The sequence below is a fragment of the Accipiter gentilis genome, chromosome 21, assembly GCF_929443795.1.
Source record: "Accipiter gentilis chromosome 21, bAccGen1.1, whole genome shotgun sequence".
NCBI classification, from domain to species: domain Eukaryota; kingdom Metazoa; phylum Chordata; class Aves; order Accipitriformes; family Accipitridae; genus Astur; species Astur gentilis.
In genome coordinates, this window is record NC_064900.1 from 20,839,818 (window position 1) to 20,856,920 (window position 17,103).

Genomic DNA, 17,103 nt, shown 5'->3' on the forward strand with positions numbered 1-17,103 from the left:
AGCTATTCCCAACTTAGCAATTTGGTGTGGGATATTGTAATTTTTATTGAGTGAGGTTTGGTTTCTAAAGTCATTTGAAAAGTGGGTACTGCTATCTCAGGCTATTCCGGTATCCACCTAAGTCAGGTGAGATAAATACCTTACCAGAAAGCAGAACTGAGGGAAAGAAAAAATAAAACTCAACACTTTCTTACACTGGGAACATTACCTACTGCCTGAGGTCTTATGTGAATGTCAGCATCTCGCATAGCTCAATATAAATATTATTATTTTAAATTTATATTCTAGCTAATTTAATGAATAACCAGGTCAGGTCTTATTTATGCTAACTGCTGAACAAACCAGTAGCATGTGTGCTTGTAACAAAGATTGACTGTAAAGCTATGTCTCTTGAAAATAAACAGTTTGTTCAAGAGCACTTTTGAAGAGTTGTATTTAATTTCGGGTTAAGAAACTAAAGCATGACTCTTAACTGTTGCCGCTTTCAGCTTCTTTGTTAAAAGTGATTATTTCAGAGAGCTAGTCTCTCAGCATCTCCTGGGAAATATATCTTTAGGTATTAAAACAAAGACTCAGTGTTAATATCTGTGCAGTACAGTACCTGCCTATATTTTTTTTTTCATTCCCACCAGGCAGAGTATTTAAATAACTGTAAGATGCTGTACATCTTTCCAGAAGTCTTTTTGCCTAAAAATTTATGGCTTTTTCTGACCTTATCATGTATGTCCAGAATTACTGCAGAATAAGGAACAGAAACAAACTGTTTAAGCCAATGTGATGTATTAATGGTTTTTTTATTTTTCTCCCTTGTTTATTTAGCTTATTGCTGTAACACTTCTAACTCCTTTTCAGTTGTCCAGGACACAAGTATTGTGTAAATTGAATGTCTATAGCTTCCAATGTTTGGGTTACATCTTCTCCCACTATAAGAGCCAGGCACAAGATCAGTCTGGATTTAAGGCATTTTTTAGTCCAGGTCCCATTTAATCTCTTGTTTCAGAGAAGCAGACAGATGTGTCTTAAAACTCCAGGCTCTCTGTGGTTATTCTAGGTTTTTTCTAATCATGAGTGTACAGTAAATTATTGGTTTCTCACATCTCCTGGTAGTGTGGTAGCCATGACAGAAACGTAATTCCAATTCATGGTGTCTTAGCAACATAAAATACTTCAAGGTTATCTTTTGAAGTGGGGAAAATGTTTTGTGGGTGCCTACAACTTAAGTTTAAAAGCCATGGCCCACAAAATTTCTTTTTATAATCAGACTTTGTATTTAACGTACAACTTGCTTTACCCAAAAATACCCCTTAGTAACAGAAATAATGAAAAAGAATGTTTATTAATAATTTCATCTCTCATTAGCAGCAGGGGCTCAAACAGCAATTAAAGGAGGGAAACAAAATATTCCTTGACATAATGGTGTAAACTGAAAAAAGAACACCTTCTTTTTCAGGGAATATTGCAGTGGTTTCATAGTAGGAATGATCAGTTAGTGTTTAGTGCTTTTCTTTTTAGTTACATTCTTGCTCACCTGTTTTCCATTGTGTGCTTAGAAAAAGAAATGGAGATGTTGCTCTTCTTTGGAAACACACAGGGGAATTGCAGGTCCTATTGATATGAAGTGAGAGCCCTGCTTGTCACATTTTATGGTATCTAAGTTATTGGAAAGAACTGGACCTATTCCCAGATCAGTATTTGGAACCATTAAACACATCTTAAATGCATTTCAATAAACCTGTAGTCCTGGGTGGGCATTAATCAACTGATGTAACAGTGCTGTATGTTCCAAATATTCATTTTTCTCCTTAGTGTACAAATACTGGCTTACTTACAGGACTGTAACAGCTCCATCATCTGACATTTTTGTTCATAAAGGTGGCATCCTTTTAAAGTAGTTACGGAAATGTTCACAGTTATGACTGTGCAAAGTAATGGCAGGAATTAGGTAAAAAGTATAACTATTTTTTTTCTAGACTATATGTTCAACACTTAGAGGTGAACAGCTGTTGTAAGTAAAACTCTCTATGCAAAGACCTACTTTCTGAGTCCAAAGTGATACAATGACCAATGCTATTCTCAAAACAGTGTTTCAGAATTATCAGTTAACTTTAGTTTTGGCTCTTGTGCTTTATGCCAAAGTAGAATTAAAAAAAAATAAAACTTCTGTTTGTACGCAGTTTACTGTTTTAGGAAAATCCAAATAGGCACAGCATTACTAGCTTCATTAATTACTTCATGTCTTTGGTTATGGAGGGAAGACTGCAACACCTGTAAAGAAATTTTCAAAATAGTTGCTTCTTAATATGCAGTATTCTTGCAGGCTACAAGGCTCAGGCTTGACAAGGCTAGTATACGAAGAATAGGAATATTCAAAAATTGGAGAAGTTGAGAGAAAGTAAGTGAATGGGATAAGATCTCTGCGGGTCTTCCTTGTTCTGCTCTCCTTGAAAACTATTTGTTGTCTGTGAGAACAGGTAAACCCAATACACTAGGTTAGCTGCATGTCTTGGGGCAGAAAAGCCACTTTCAGAAAAATACTTAGATTTTTTTTTTCCTTTTAGTTATTTTTCCCCCTGTAACATGATGTGACATTACTTTGCAGTGTGTGTTTGAAATAGCATTCAAGTCTTCTTGCCTCTTAAGTGTGTATGGTTTGGGTTTTCCATGTTCAAAAAGGATGAACTCAAACTAGATTTAAGACAAAGGAAAGGTTGAGCGTGTGTTACGGGGGGAAAACCCAGATGAGATTAGTTTGTTGACTAATCAGCAACAAGAACACAAAATCCAAGAGGATAGTAAAAAAGGAAGAGGTTGCAATCTGCGTGTCAAAGGGATAAAATCCTAAGAAGTGTATGGAGAGGTCTGAATTAAAGGGCAACTCAAGCACAGGAAGAATGAGGCATTTACTATTCAGGGATATGTTTAACCTGAGGATTAAAGAAAGATTTCTAACCACTAGAGCAAGAGAGTTACAGAACATCTTTCCAGTCAGCATAAAAAAAAAACCACAAAAAAATATCCCCCACTTTCTCTAAAGTTTCTGAAAGGGTTTAAGTTGTATGTAGTAGAGACACAGGGGAATTGGGAATGCTTTTATGTTCTGATGAAATATAATTGTTTGCAAGAATCACCCAACGCTGATTTTAAACCTGTGGTTTGGTTTCGTTAGCATTTTACTAATAACTTTGATAGCAATTAGGCCTGTTACTCAGCTCTTATGTTACAGTGTAAAGCATTTTAGTAAAAGAAAAGAGAGGCAATCTTGTGCTTTGAAAATCAGTGTTAAATGCTGTACTTGTGAAATGGAAAAGAAATGGAGCCAAGAGTACGCTGGCTTTCTGGCACTTGGCTAAAGACTCACTCTGTCATGCAGCATTTTTATAGGACATGGGATAAAATACTACTTAGATATATAGACCTTGGGAAATCAGGTTTTCCATATCCATCTGAGCTGAAGTTTAGTTTGACGGTAGATATGGTCTTGATTTTTAACTGTCTTAAGCTGCGTGGCTTAAGTTTAAGGCACTTGGTTCCAGTAGCACGGAACTTTTTTGTTTTCTCCCTAAAGGAGAACAGCCCGTTGTTTGTACCCCTGATACCAGCGACTTTCTAATTTAAAGACATTCTCTGCTATTTTTCAGTACGTTATTTTTGTATATGCTACCAACAGGAAGTTTTAAGGTGGGAATAAAGGCAAATCTTGCCCCTATGAGTTTAATATTCATCTAATGCTAGCTTTCTTTGAATCTTCACATCTGTTTATTTCAGTGTTTGAATTCTTGTAAAAATAGTTGTGGCATAGTCCAAGAAACTGGAAACATGATTTCACATAATTGTTCTTTTAAGTAGCAGCATGAAACAATTAGTATGGCATAGTTTAATTGGTAGCATCCTGTTGACTTTTTATGAAAGACTTGAATTATAATAAAAGCAGAGAACACAAGTTTGTTAATTCCTATAACCCAGTGCTGTCATCTTTGGGGGAAAGAAAAAGCAGCTCTGTTGTATATTTAATGGCAGATCCAGTGTGGAATAGGTGTTCTGCTTCTATTTTTTTACCAAACATCCCCTTGGGAAGGATTTTTGACAGGAAAATTACAGGATTGGTGCCCACTGTAAGATTTATGTTGATAATTGAGGCTGCTGCTTCTCAGTAAAACATAAATGCAGCTTAAATAACTAGGCTAAAAGGAAAGAAAGATTTTAAATAAAAGTAAAAATGCGTAGATACGTAGAAAGATTGTAACTTGGTTGTCAAGGCCATCATACTCCTCAGGCAGTTGTCACTAAATCTGTGGTTAATTCTTACTATGTGCCAGTCAACTACTCATGCAACTTTTATCCCTTTCTGGTTTAAGCAGTTTGAAGAAATTTTCTAGAGAAATGTTACTTTATAAAATATTAGGATAAAAAAAAAATATTAATGGACATTTCTGTTATTCTAACTCCTCTAATGTTACCCTGCTAAGAAATTCAAATAGTATATGAGCATTCCTGGAGTTTCCTGAGGACTTTTTTTCCCCTTAAGAGTTTTGAGTGTCAGTTTTCAAGAAAGTTTAGAGGTCAGTCTTTAAGATTTCATTCTGTACAGTACCTGAAGTTAGTGTACAGTCACGTGAATGTCAGTATGGAAAGTGTGCGTTACAGTATGTCCAAACCTGGTATTTCATTTATTTGTGGTCTGGGCCAGGCTGAGAGAAACAATAGGAGGCTTGTACTATATTGTGTGCTGGTTGGCAAGGATTATCTGTGAAAATACAAATGTGATGCATACTAGCATGTGCGCAAACTTTGTTTTCTAAAACAGTTCTTAGCTCTGTTTAAACATTTTACATTGAACTTGGCTTTTTATATTTCTGGAGTGACTTATAACAATTGATTTTAGCTCTCTAATCCTTTGTTTCTGTGCCTTTCCTAGTGAGTTATACAAGTGAGTAAAAGTATAAACAAAATAAGGTTTTTATCCTTGTTTAGGCATTTTTGCCTTGGAAAGAGAGATCTAAAATTGGTCACCCCAATTGTGAGGGCAGCATTATTGCATGAGGGGCTTTTCACAAAAGCTGTGTAAAATTTCAGGATAAGTAGACACAAATATAGTTTGCAATGACTGAGATGTGTTCTCAGGGCAAACAGAAGTGAATTAGAGGGTATTTTAGCTACTGCAAAAGAGAAGTGCTGGGTGGCACAATTTTCTTTTCTTGTACTTTTAGCTCTCCTCTCACTGGATTTGGCCTGTGCCCTGCCTCTAGGAGGTGCAGCTCAAAATCTCGCTTAGAGTGATTCACAGGGCTGGGCTGCGCAGTGGTGTGTAGCCAGCAAAAGGATTCAGGAATTTCCTGGCTTCTGTTCTGTCTGCCCATACTTTAGTTTTCACGTTTCAGGTTGTTCTTGAAGGTAAAAGTAATTGTCAAATATAATTACTTGTTTGCTTTAGGTACTACAAAGTCTTGCAAAATGACGAATATCCAAACCGAAATCCGCAAATTGGATAAAAGATAAAATATTTCTTATAATTTAGGAATATAGTCCTAAGTACAATACTACTTACATTATCTTTCCTCAAAGTGCTAAAGAGTAGGTTTATTGCTGTTTGAGTTACTTTGTATTTAATGATCAGTAATGTTCATATAAAACTCTTTTCTTTTACTGCATACAGAATAAAAACCTCTTTCAATGTAGTCAAGCCGTATTGCCAGAGATTTGGGAATGTGTGGTTAGTGCTAGCTGATTACTGTAACATTTAATTTGCATTGATTATCTTGAGGTGAAAGAAATGTGAAATAAAATTCAGATGAAAATCCTACATTTTAGAATATTTTAATTTATATTTTATATATGTATATCAAACATATATTATACACACACATATAGTATGTATTGAAAACAGAGCTGTCTCTGGGACTCTCTATTCCTTGTCTCCTTCTGTTTTTCCATATCATTTATGGTCTATTAACCTGCAGTGAATAGATCTTATACTTCTTTCTGGTGCTTCATAGATGTTCAAAACCCATGTTATCAATGTTAATAGAGAATCCTGGCATCTAAAATTTTAACAATCAGGAATTAATGACTCGAGACTAATTTTATCCATGACAAAGTTGTGTATCAAGAAAGAGAGAAATAAGGAAAATGGTAATTTGAAATTGAGTCAACAATTTAAAAGTTTTGGTAGCTGCTTATTCCTAATTTGGAATTCTTGGTCACCCAGTTGGTTGCCATGTTCTTCTGTGGTATACATTTGTCCAGACTATTATAGGTTTTTTCATGCAAATTGTCAGCTTGCTGTTTGGATTGGTTTGAAATTGAATACTTTTCTAGAAGAGTATCTTGTTTGCTTGTAACTTTTATCCCTGATACTGTTGTCTCATGTTGTATCAGAGTTCTAAACTGGAAGCAGTAAAAATTTTTATGATGTAAACCACTCTTCTTTTCCCTGACACAAGAGGTGTAAGAAGTACTCAGGCACTCCATGCATTTGTGCCTCTGTAGTACTGCTTAACAAGTAACTAGGAAGAGCTGATAGTGCAAGTAAAACAAAGCAGCTTTGTGGGTGCTGGAGATGTTAGACTTACTCTGCAGTCATTGCATGAATTAATGGGCTTTCCAAAAGGCTGAATGATGTTGACTATGACTTTGTGTTATGAATTACAGCAGTACCAGTTTTACTGGTAGAGGTGGTCTGATGTCTGTAGAGTATCTGTAGGACTAGGTTTTCATAACTACGTATACAAATGCAGGTATGTATAAATTTATATACATCAACAGATCAATATAAAAATGGATGTGATTTAGGAGCATGGCAGTTTAGTTCACTAATACACGTGGCCTGTTAAAAAAAATGGTTTTGAATGTATTCACTTGGGAGAACCTTGCACACAATGAAGTGCGTTAAGGGTTTTTTTTTTTCACTTTAAGATGATGTTAATAGGTGTTCATATTAAATCCTGTTCTATGGGGTAATGGTTAAGTAGTTTTATTGCAAAACACAGTGACTGTACCTGGCAACAATCTCCTAAGATAACTTTGCTGTTTTATCTTGCAGGCTCCCGTCTTCGGCAAGAAGATTTCCCACCTCGAATTGTTGAACACCCTTCTGATCTAATTGTTTCCAAAGGAGAACCGGCAACTTTAAACTGTAAAGCAGAGGGAAGGCCGACCCCCACCATTGAGTGGTACAAGGGAGGGGAAAGAGTAGAAACGGACAAGGATGATCCGCGCTCCCACCGCATGCTGCTGCCTAGCGGATCTTTATTTTTCTTACGCATAGTCCATGGGCGCAAGAGTAGGCCAGATGAAGGGGTCTACGTCTGTGTGGCAAGGAATTACCTTGGGGAAGCTGTAAGTCATAATGCATCGCTGGAGGTGGCAAGTAAGTGTATCTTTTTTTTTCCACTCTTCGGTAACAGCTGCTTGCTTGATGTTATCTGAAGATTAAAAAAAGAAAAAGTGTGAGCTGCCTGTGAGGCGTCTACTTAGAAGCAATGAAGGAATTATATGCTTAATTATTATTATTGTTACAGAGATGGGAAAACAGAAAAATAGTCAGAAGAGGTATCATATCACTTTAGAAATTTAGACATTTCTGTGTGTTCTCACTACTTTTATGCTTCCGTGCAATTATGATTACTTACTGTTTGTTAGATTTTGTATACTTAATTTGAATTTATAGATTTTTAATTTTTTTTTCCTCCAGATAACCATGCAAAATGCAATATGTAACAGGAGGCAGGATAGCCAGGATTTGATCTAATAGGGTACATTTGAAATTGTTGTTGCACAAACACTAGAAAAAAAAATGGCAGATTTAGAAACACCTTTTTTTTTTTCCTGTAAAAGAAGTTGCCCACAAATTATATCTCTGTTTCGAAGTATTTGGCCAACGGAAGGAGCAGTCAAGTATGTTCACATCACTTTGTAATGCTTATCTCTTCCTGTATACCCTTTAAACTGTACTTATTTTAGAGAAAGAGAGCATACATGAAAGCATTTTAAGCATTCATATGGAGGGCCAAGTGTAGGTCAAAAAATATCAGGTTTTGGGTACTGAAGTATGAGAGGAAACCTTGCAATTCAAAAGTTAGGTATCTATTTTAAGTTGCTTTTACAGGCTTCCTTTGTAATCTATAGCAAATCATCTGGTGTTTTGTTAAAGAGCTAGCATAGAACTGCGTGAGTTGCTCTCTGAAAACACTGATTTCTCTGTTGACTAAACAATTCATGTGGTTAACTAGCTCTGATGAGGCTTCTAACTTTTAGATTGATAAGTTAAATGCCACTGTAGGTATATAACTGTAGAAGAAGGGCAAGATTTTCACAACTCTCACAGAAGGGAAAGGAAGTAAGCTATAAATTTGTGCATTTACTTGACCCCTTTGCCTAGTCTCGCTCACATTCACAGACAATCCCAAAGACTTTCATAATTCTTACGCCAGAAGGATCTTGAGCATCACATATAATACAGTAAATACACATGATTAAGAACTATGACTATACTGTTTCTTTGTTATTGATTTTTAGTGATAAAAATAATCAGTGTATGGCTAGCTGGAAGTGTGCTTATCCAGTAAATGTATAACCTGTTAAAATAATCTGTTGATTGGTTATTCCCAAATGTTATATCCAGTATCTTGTAGGTATAATTTTGAGTGGGTGTTAATGTTTAAGAGACATTGATATTTATCTAATTTCTGCTGTTTATAACACTGCTCATTGATTCTTAAAATGTGTTTTAATGTTCTGACCATGCAGCAAAGCAGCATGGACAGTTGTGCTTATTTCATGTTCTTGTGGTTTGTGATGTATCTTGAAGTGACATTCGACATGCATGTAGTGTTTGTGTGTCTTCTATAATTTTTCATCAAAATCCAGAAACATGAGGTAGGCTTCAGTGGTTAGTACACTATGGCAGACATCAATTCAACTGGTATATAGTTGCTCAACATGTGAGTCACCCCTGCCTCAAGTCATCTTCATGTGATTCTAGTAGAGTCTAGCTCACAGAGTCTGAATGCAAAACATTGGTATTGCCACAAATGTTTTTTTAAGAGCCTCTGCCAACACTTAGATAAAAAAATGAAGGTTTAGTATCTTCTTAAAGGGGTTCAAATGTACACCACCTAACAATAATATAGCATTAAACTGTTAATCCAGCTCAAAATTGCCCTCATACTGAGGGCTAGTGTCAGAAAAGAAACACCAACAATGCTATAAGGGGGAAAAAAAAAAAATCACGATCTGTATTTGGAAATAAGATTTGTAGGTGTAATGGTATACAGTTTTAATTGTATACCAGGAGAATATAGACAAAGAATTTTAACAGAAAAGGTTATGATTTTAATAGAAAAGGTAGTGATGTGACAGTGCAAAAGCACCAAAACACTTAAAATAGCACAGAAGAGGTGAGGAACAAGGGAAGAGTTGAAGGCTGGTGGAATAAATTTGCATTAAACTAAAAATCTGTGCATTATAGCTGTAACACTATTGTCATTACGAACTGTAGCTACATTCACAGTAGATTGCTGCAAATCAGCAAACTGTTTTGATTAGCTTCTCAGTACACCTGTTTTGAGAACCACAACATTTACATTTGTATACATGTAGTCATATACAACTGCTGTTTTAGAAATCCTTGTGTTACAGTTTAATTTTTGTATGTTTACAGAGTAAAATTGCCTTTATTTGGTTTCTATTTACATAGTACAGAAGATCATTTAGAGTACTCTTCTGGTTATATGCTTTGATGCTGCAATTTTAACCAAAAAACTTTTGTGAAACATAGGAACCAGGAGTGTGATTTGCACTGTAATGTCTAGCTCTTACTGGAAGAAGCAGCTCCTGTCTGCACCAGTTTGTTTCATAATGTGATAGAGAATTTATCACAACATTTTCTTCCATTCACAACCTCTTACAGTAAACTTCAATTAGGTCATGTTCCTTCACTGTTCAATGGATGTGTAGACTTGACTTAAGATTCAGGTTAATACTAAAAATGAATTTTCGTGTCTGTTATTGCTTCATGCAGATCAATTTTATTTTTTTTTAAAGCAGTTCCAATGCTCGTCTCTGAGATAGTCCACAAAGAGAACTTGTTGCCTATGTAATAAGGTGGGCATCTTCTTTAAGTATGCTGTGCACAGGTTCTTCAGTTGGAAAGAAGGAAATGTAGAGGAATTTCAAATCTACAAAAATTTCAGAAGTGCACTATATTAAAAGGTGTTTTATCTTCTTAAATACCTGTGTATTTTAAGAACTTTAAAAATAGCTTTAGATGTGATTGCCACAATGGGGGAGAGTAAAATCCTAAACCATAAAATTGCAGAGAGAATTTTCTCTCTGCTTTGTCCCTTTCTGTTCCTCAGCATTTCTTTGGTGACTTGACTGAGGTGTACATGCCATTTTATCCAAAGGATGCTGCATTTTCTTCCACTGATATGTATCTTAGTCATGAGAGTGTTAGTCCTCAATACCATTGAACATGATCTAAATGCAATTTAGTATCAGCAGATTGAATTAAGTTGCTTATTCAATCTCTGCCTCTTGTGGCCCTTCCAAAATGTTTTAAGATCCCATGTGTCTACTGATAGCGTTGACAATTTGTTATATCGTCTCCTGGTTTTGTATATATATATATATATATATATAAAAATATTTTTTGCAGCTATATTTCCTACAGTTTCTGTGGTTATTTCTTTGAAACCATCTCCATCCCCAGAAAAAGCCTTAAAAACAATATGATCCTTCTGGCTGGTGGAGAGTGGTATCTTTCTTAAATCTATGAAACGAGTACTTGAACGCCCACTGACTAGATTCTGTTTGATTATGTTTCAGGGACTGTAACTTCCCTAGTCAAATAGCTAGCCACTTGATATTTCAAGAATTAAAATCTCTCAGACACTTTAGAGACCAGTAAAACTATTCTAAGCTACACAGCCATGTGCAAAGTAGCTTTGTAATTTAATATTACATGACATTTTCTGTGTAATTTAGATCTGTAAGATCTTCATAAATGGGAAGGATATAAATTTGCCTAAATAGGAACTCACTAGAAAGCTGAATTGCGAGTCAATTAAATAAAAGATGTAACTCCTGTTTAATTGGGGGATTTTGACTGGTTTCATCTGTGTTTGAAACGTTATTCCCACAAAATTTCTGAAATGGAGACTTGCTGTATGTGTTCAAACTTAATTTGCAGCAGAATGAGGTTTCAGTAGGGTAGCCCAGAAAGGGGGTGTGATTGGATAATCAGATAACAGTCTGTAGTCATCCTTCAGACTTATGCTGCTACGAGTCCATTTGCCTCCCTCTTCTTGACTTCCTGAACTCACCCTTTTGATCACTGGGGTCCCACTTAAATTAGCTCCATGTTTTGTTTTTGAGGAATGTAACTGGTTTTGGATTACTGCCTACCAGTGACACATTCTCCAGTGGTGAAAGGTCCTAAAGAACGTGAAAAAGGGCATGTGCCTGTCAGAATGAGACTGGGTAATTCTCTCTAAATGTCAGTTTTTACAGCTGGGAGCACAAAATGAAACCATGCTTGAACCTCAGAGTAAGGGCTGGATACTCTTTGGGTATCACATAAACAGTTGGGAAACAGAAGTCATTTTTCACAGTAGAGAAATAGAAGCAGTTTTGGAAAAGTGCAAAGTTATCATTAGCAGACTGGAAGGTGGTTGCAGCTACTTCATATGCTTCAATCTCTCAGGATTGTGTGCTGAACGGATGCACCTGATCAAGACCAAATTCAGTTATTGGTGTGTGATAGTTTGATTCAGTGTTTAATTTTTTTCTCTGGTTTTCTGTCAGCTACTTCTTTTTGAGGAAAATTGTATCTCTGAATCTCAAGGGTCTCTGTTATATAGCATTATGTAGAAACCTACCTGTGTCAATAGTGGCAACAATAGCTGCAGCAGTATGTTAATCTGTCTTTCTCTACTCTAAAGTTTTTGAGAATGTTGAGAAAAATCAAATGCAAATGAAGTTAGTTACGTCTGCTGGTCAGTGGCTTTGTGAATCTTTATTTCAAATCATGTTTCTCTGAGAGAAACTTACCTTGGTTTTGCCATGAAAGTTCTAGGGTAACTTTTATCACAATGTTTCTATTTTCCAATGATAGATGGATTTGCTTCTCAAAAGCAATGCTTTTGCGAAAGGATTTCTAAAGTACATACACGTGTATGTTACCTCTAACCTCAGTAACAGGATATTTTACACTAAGTAAGCTGCTGTGTATAAAAGTTTGAACACATTTGTTTTCCATTTATAATGTATAATACTCCAAATACTTTCTACATCAGATCCCAGGAACATCCCAGTTATAGACTTGCTATGCTGTCACTTTAAAAACAAACAAACAGAAAACTTGACATAGCACAGGATTGATACGAAAGATGAGTTAACAGCTCTGTCTGCTCTGTGGTTCTAAAACAGTGATACCCTTCTCACAATGAAAAGTCGTGTTTATGTATTGTTTTCATTGTATGTTCAGTCTGTGTGGTGTTAGGCTACATTAGCAAACTTGTCCTTCCGACTGCTATCGTACAGCATCAAAGTTTTAAGCCAAGCTGAAATCAATGAACAAATTTGCAGATTCTGTTACTTGAGCTGTTAATGTCTTGCTGATAAACAAGTGACTTAATTCAAATACTTATATGCATATATAACAAAGACAAATCACAGTTTTACAAGAATCTCACAAATGTCCTACATACATATTAAAAAAAAAAAAAAAAGTGAAGCTATACCATTGCTTACCACAGCCAATGGCATTACCAAAAGTTGCTTGAGGCGTAGAAGATTTTAACGTTGCTAATGCATCTTTAAACTTACCATTTGTCAATGGTAGGTTTACCTTGAACCTGACACTTTCAACGCTTGTTGCAGCTGCGTAGTAAGCCTGGATTATTACAGGCTCCTTCTGAAGCATATTTTACCAAAAATGTAACATCATTTAGGAGAAAGTTTTGCAATGAGATTGAAGTTGCATGCAAATGTGCTACTTTTTATAATGTAGTTATTGCTGCTTGAGGAAAGCAAGAACAATTATTTTAGCTACTTTTACAAGTTTGTGTATTTTACTTTCCTCTGCCGTTACAGTCAGTTGAAGAACGCTGAAGGTTTGAATGTCAATGTAGTACTTTAAGTCCCCTGCCTAATTTTGAAGATGCATAGAGCCTTATTTTTACTCTTTGTAGATACTAATTTTCTTTTACTACCAACGCCCTGGTAACTGTGGAACTGAAGTCATTTATTAGTACTACTAGGAAATCCCACTAAATGCCACTGCTAAGAAAACTTGTCCTAATGAGACTTAAAAATGAACAAGAAAATGTGGAGAAACTAAAAAATAATTTCTTTGAAACTTACTGTCATATTTCTAGGTGCTAACGTGTGTGTTTGTATGCACATGCACTCTTCTTAAGCATAGCAGTATTGCATCTCTGAAAGTTTGAGAAGTGAACCTTGTACTTTTTTCTTTCTATTTTTTTCATTAGGTGAAAATGTTGTCACATACTGAGTTAGACCTAATGAGAACAGCAGATGCTTTACAAACCTCCCATATTGTAAAGGCAGCTTACCCAGTTGTGTTTACTTTCACCTATAAAAAGGGTGAAAGTAGGGTGAAAGATAAGGAATTTCTTTGTCCTATTAAACCTCTATAACAAAATAGAGAAGTTTTATGTTCATATTTTATATAAACATTCCTGCTCTCTTCCTTAACTTCTAATATGAATCGGCCAAACCCAGAAGGACATAAGGAAGTGAGGCTGCACAGAAATCCAGCAGGGCAACAAATGGAAACACTTAAATATTATGGATCCTACAGTACTCAGGTTTAATCATATTATTATTATATTCCTAGTTCAGGCTTAGAAAAAATGGTCTTTCATGGCTGTCCTGACAGCCCTCCATGACTGTCCTATTAGTGACTGAAATAGAATTTCAGTCTGAACTCATAGCATGGTACAAACAGAAAAAAATATTTCAGGAGATTCCAAATGAGAGCAAAAATTGCTAGGGTGATCTCCTCTACTGGGTGCAAATAAGCCATAATTTCAGATTGTCTTCAAATTGGGCTGTCCTGACACGTGAAGGCAATGTGTTCAGTCTATGTGTTCATGTTCGTTATGAACAGAACTTAACTCCATGCAAGCAATCTGCAAGTGGCCCATGTCAAGTTTCAGAGAAGGTGTCTGAATTACTTTAAAATGGTTTTATTCAAAGCAATCAAGATCTGAAATCTGGTGTTTCCCACCAAATTAGACTATTTCCTTTTCTTTCCCCTCACCCCTTGCCATGTTGTAATGAGTTTTTAGAGAAGAGGTGTATATATATGACTGGGGAATTTGGCATGATTCTTTCATGCTGACCTTTGTCATCACTGTAACATAATCTTCAGTACATACTAGATGACCGTTCTAGTTCTAAAAATGCTTTTTTGTGGTTTTAAAATGAATTAAAAGGAATAAAAATGGCATACAGTCAGTGTAGGCATCTTGTGGTTGAAAACACTTCATGTTCCTTTGAATCACAAGAAAAATAGTTAACCATCCTGTGGAGAGGATGGTTTCATCATCAATCTCATTAGTTATCATTGGTAAAATGAAATAGCCCCTGATGTTCCGAAATGCCTTTGGCAGATGAAGAAAAGGTTGCTACAGGATCTAAAGATCAGTGATGACTTTCCTGTACTTCATTTTCCTCTGTTAGGCAGAATGTGAGCTGTTCAATTAGCTGCAAAATTCTTTCTCACTTTCCCTTAATTTTAGGCAAGATAAGGTCTCTCTGAGTTATTGTTTGCATTATTAGCTGCAAGTTACACAGTACTGTCAAAATTCAAACCACTTTATTTTTATATATGTTCTGTGTTTTAAATTATAACTTATGTGCAATCACTGGTGTGTTAAAAGAATCAGGCAAACAGGTTACTCCCTTCGTCAGTTGCATGCCAATGAATAAAACAGTTCTGATATGTATCAGAATTTCCATAATTTGAGGCATCCATGGCCTCAGACTGAAATGTGCCCTTTTTAACCAAACCGTGCGTTCTTCATTGAAGAGAGGAACTAAATATAGTGTTGGCAGTGTATCGTCATAGGAGGCCATATCATTTTAGCATTGAGTGAACCTCAGAACAGTTCTGTTTATTTGCTGTCGTGATCCACAGATCTATGTAAGTGACTGTGCTCAACAGTGGTACATATGGGATAATGCTGTTACATTTTCTGTGCTTCCAACAGCTGCCTCCTTTACTGTATTTTCACATTTCTTAGTAAAAAAACTTCAAGAATTTTGTTGTTTAAAGCTGTGCTATTTACCAATTCATACGTCATCAGATCAGGGAAAAAATGCCCTCAAGGTTTGTTGACTACATTTCAGTGTTTCTTATGGTATCGTTAGTTCTAGTATGATCTTTTTGACTTGGGGAGGGCAGCCCACGACACTTGTTGGTGGAGTGTTGCTACTAGAGCCATGAGCCGTACTGCCACTTTATTAAAAGGTTTATTAACTCAGTTTTAACTCACAATTATTTTGTTTGCTCTGCATCCTCTTTGCAGTGGGCTACTAGACACGTGCTACGGTGCATGCTGCAGCTTCCATTTAGTGCTTGATAAACGTGAGAAGAAATCGTATTTAGTTATCAATACTTTGATGACATACAGTAACTCAAACTACATTTCTTCTGGAAGTATTAATGTATTTAAAATTGTTTCCATTCTAGTGATGACAGAAATAATTTCTATGTACAAAGTGCACATAAAATAAGACTCGTTTGGCTTTAAAGGCATTGCCTCCATGCCAATTGTTTGAGATCAAATCTGTTATAGGGGATCTGAAACAAACACTCCTGTAGTGAAGATAGCTAAGATTTAGTTGGTCAGCTGGGGACTCACTTAGCAGAATATGTATTCATGCCAACTCAAAAGCAGGTCTTATTTGTTTATCTATTTTATTTAATACTTCTATTGCTTTTTATTTCCACTGTGGGTTCTGGAGCTTCTTTCTGAACTTTTGTCAGCAGCAGTGAAGATGTCACAGTAAGCTCTTGGGGAGGGGGTCTTCCCTCCATTTGTAGGCTGCTGAGGATGGATGATAGGTTTCAGAGTATGCTGGTACAGAGGTTCCTATTAGAAAGAACTGACTTGCTGCACTCACACGCTGTATATAGTACTTTGCAGCAAGATACAATGAAAGGCTGTGTATGGCAAACGTGCTGTTTAGGTTGGTTACAATTTTATTTGGCAAAGTCTCATAAAAGTTATGGATAGTTTCTGTTTCAAGTATGCAGTTAGCTTTAAGGTATCACAAAAGGGCTTTCTTTTTGGAGTTTTTCATTTATTGTTTTGATCAAAGACTAGGTTTCTTCAAGCAAATGTCCACTCTTGCAGGGACGGTGGGAGAGACAAAAAGAAGAGTTACTTTTTTTAGTATGGCTTGGTGAAGTTCTGATGATACAGTTTTGCCCGCATTCCTGAAATAAATGAATTAAAATAAGGAGTGTGTCTTATCAGAGTTACTGAATGTTCATGCTGTAGAGAGCGTTACAAGGTTAATTTATGCATTGAGGAATAAAATGATGTACAGATTTAAAACACAAAAAAACAAAACACCAAAGCTTGACTAGACATGCCATAACTTAAATATGTTTCCTAATTGACAGTTTGGTATGGTAGAACTTCATTTTGTAGTTTTGTCTAAGTCTATTCTTAAAGGAAAATTGTATGTGTATTATCTAAATGTATTTGGGAACATGTAAGAGTAATTTTTAATGTATCTGAAAGTTGTGTAGTCCACAGTTGTAAGATTAGTGTTTTAGGATTTTGGCTCTTCCATGGAGATGTTTGGGAGCCTGTTTATATCTTTCATACTAGATCTGAAGTGCTAAGGTTCAACGTATTTTGGAAGCAGACTGAGGACTTACATTGTGGATGTGTGTCAACATATTGGAGCATTATAGCTAATTCTGTACTCAAAGCAGTTCACAGGTCAGTGTTATTGTTAGTGGATAACAATGATACTGACACAACAAATGAAAGCTTTTTCTAGATGCTGATACATGACAGACTTACATACAACTACTGTAAAAACAGAGCATGTAAATAAAAA

General features: G+C 35.8%; 1 protein-coding gene across 4 annotated transcripts in view; it reads left to right on the plus strand.

Annotated features, from left to right (window-relative positions):
• ROBO1 (roundabout guidance receptor 1) overlaps positions 1–17,103 on the plus strand; it is a 748,954-nt gene that overhangs the window by 467,423 nt on the left and 264,428 nt on the right. For all 4 annotated transcript variants that reach the window (XM_049824860.1, XM_049824862.1, XM_049824861.1 and 1 more), the window contains one exon: positions 7,040–7,366. In XM_049824860.1, coding sequence (XP_049680817.1) covers positions 7,040–7,366 — 327 coding nt within the window. The remainder of the gene's footprint in view (positions 1–7,039; positions 7,367–17,103) is intronic.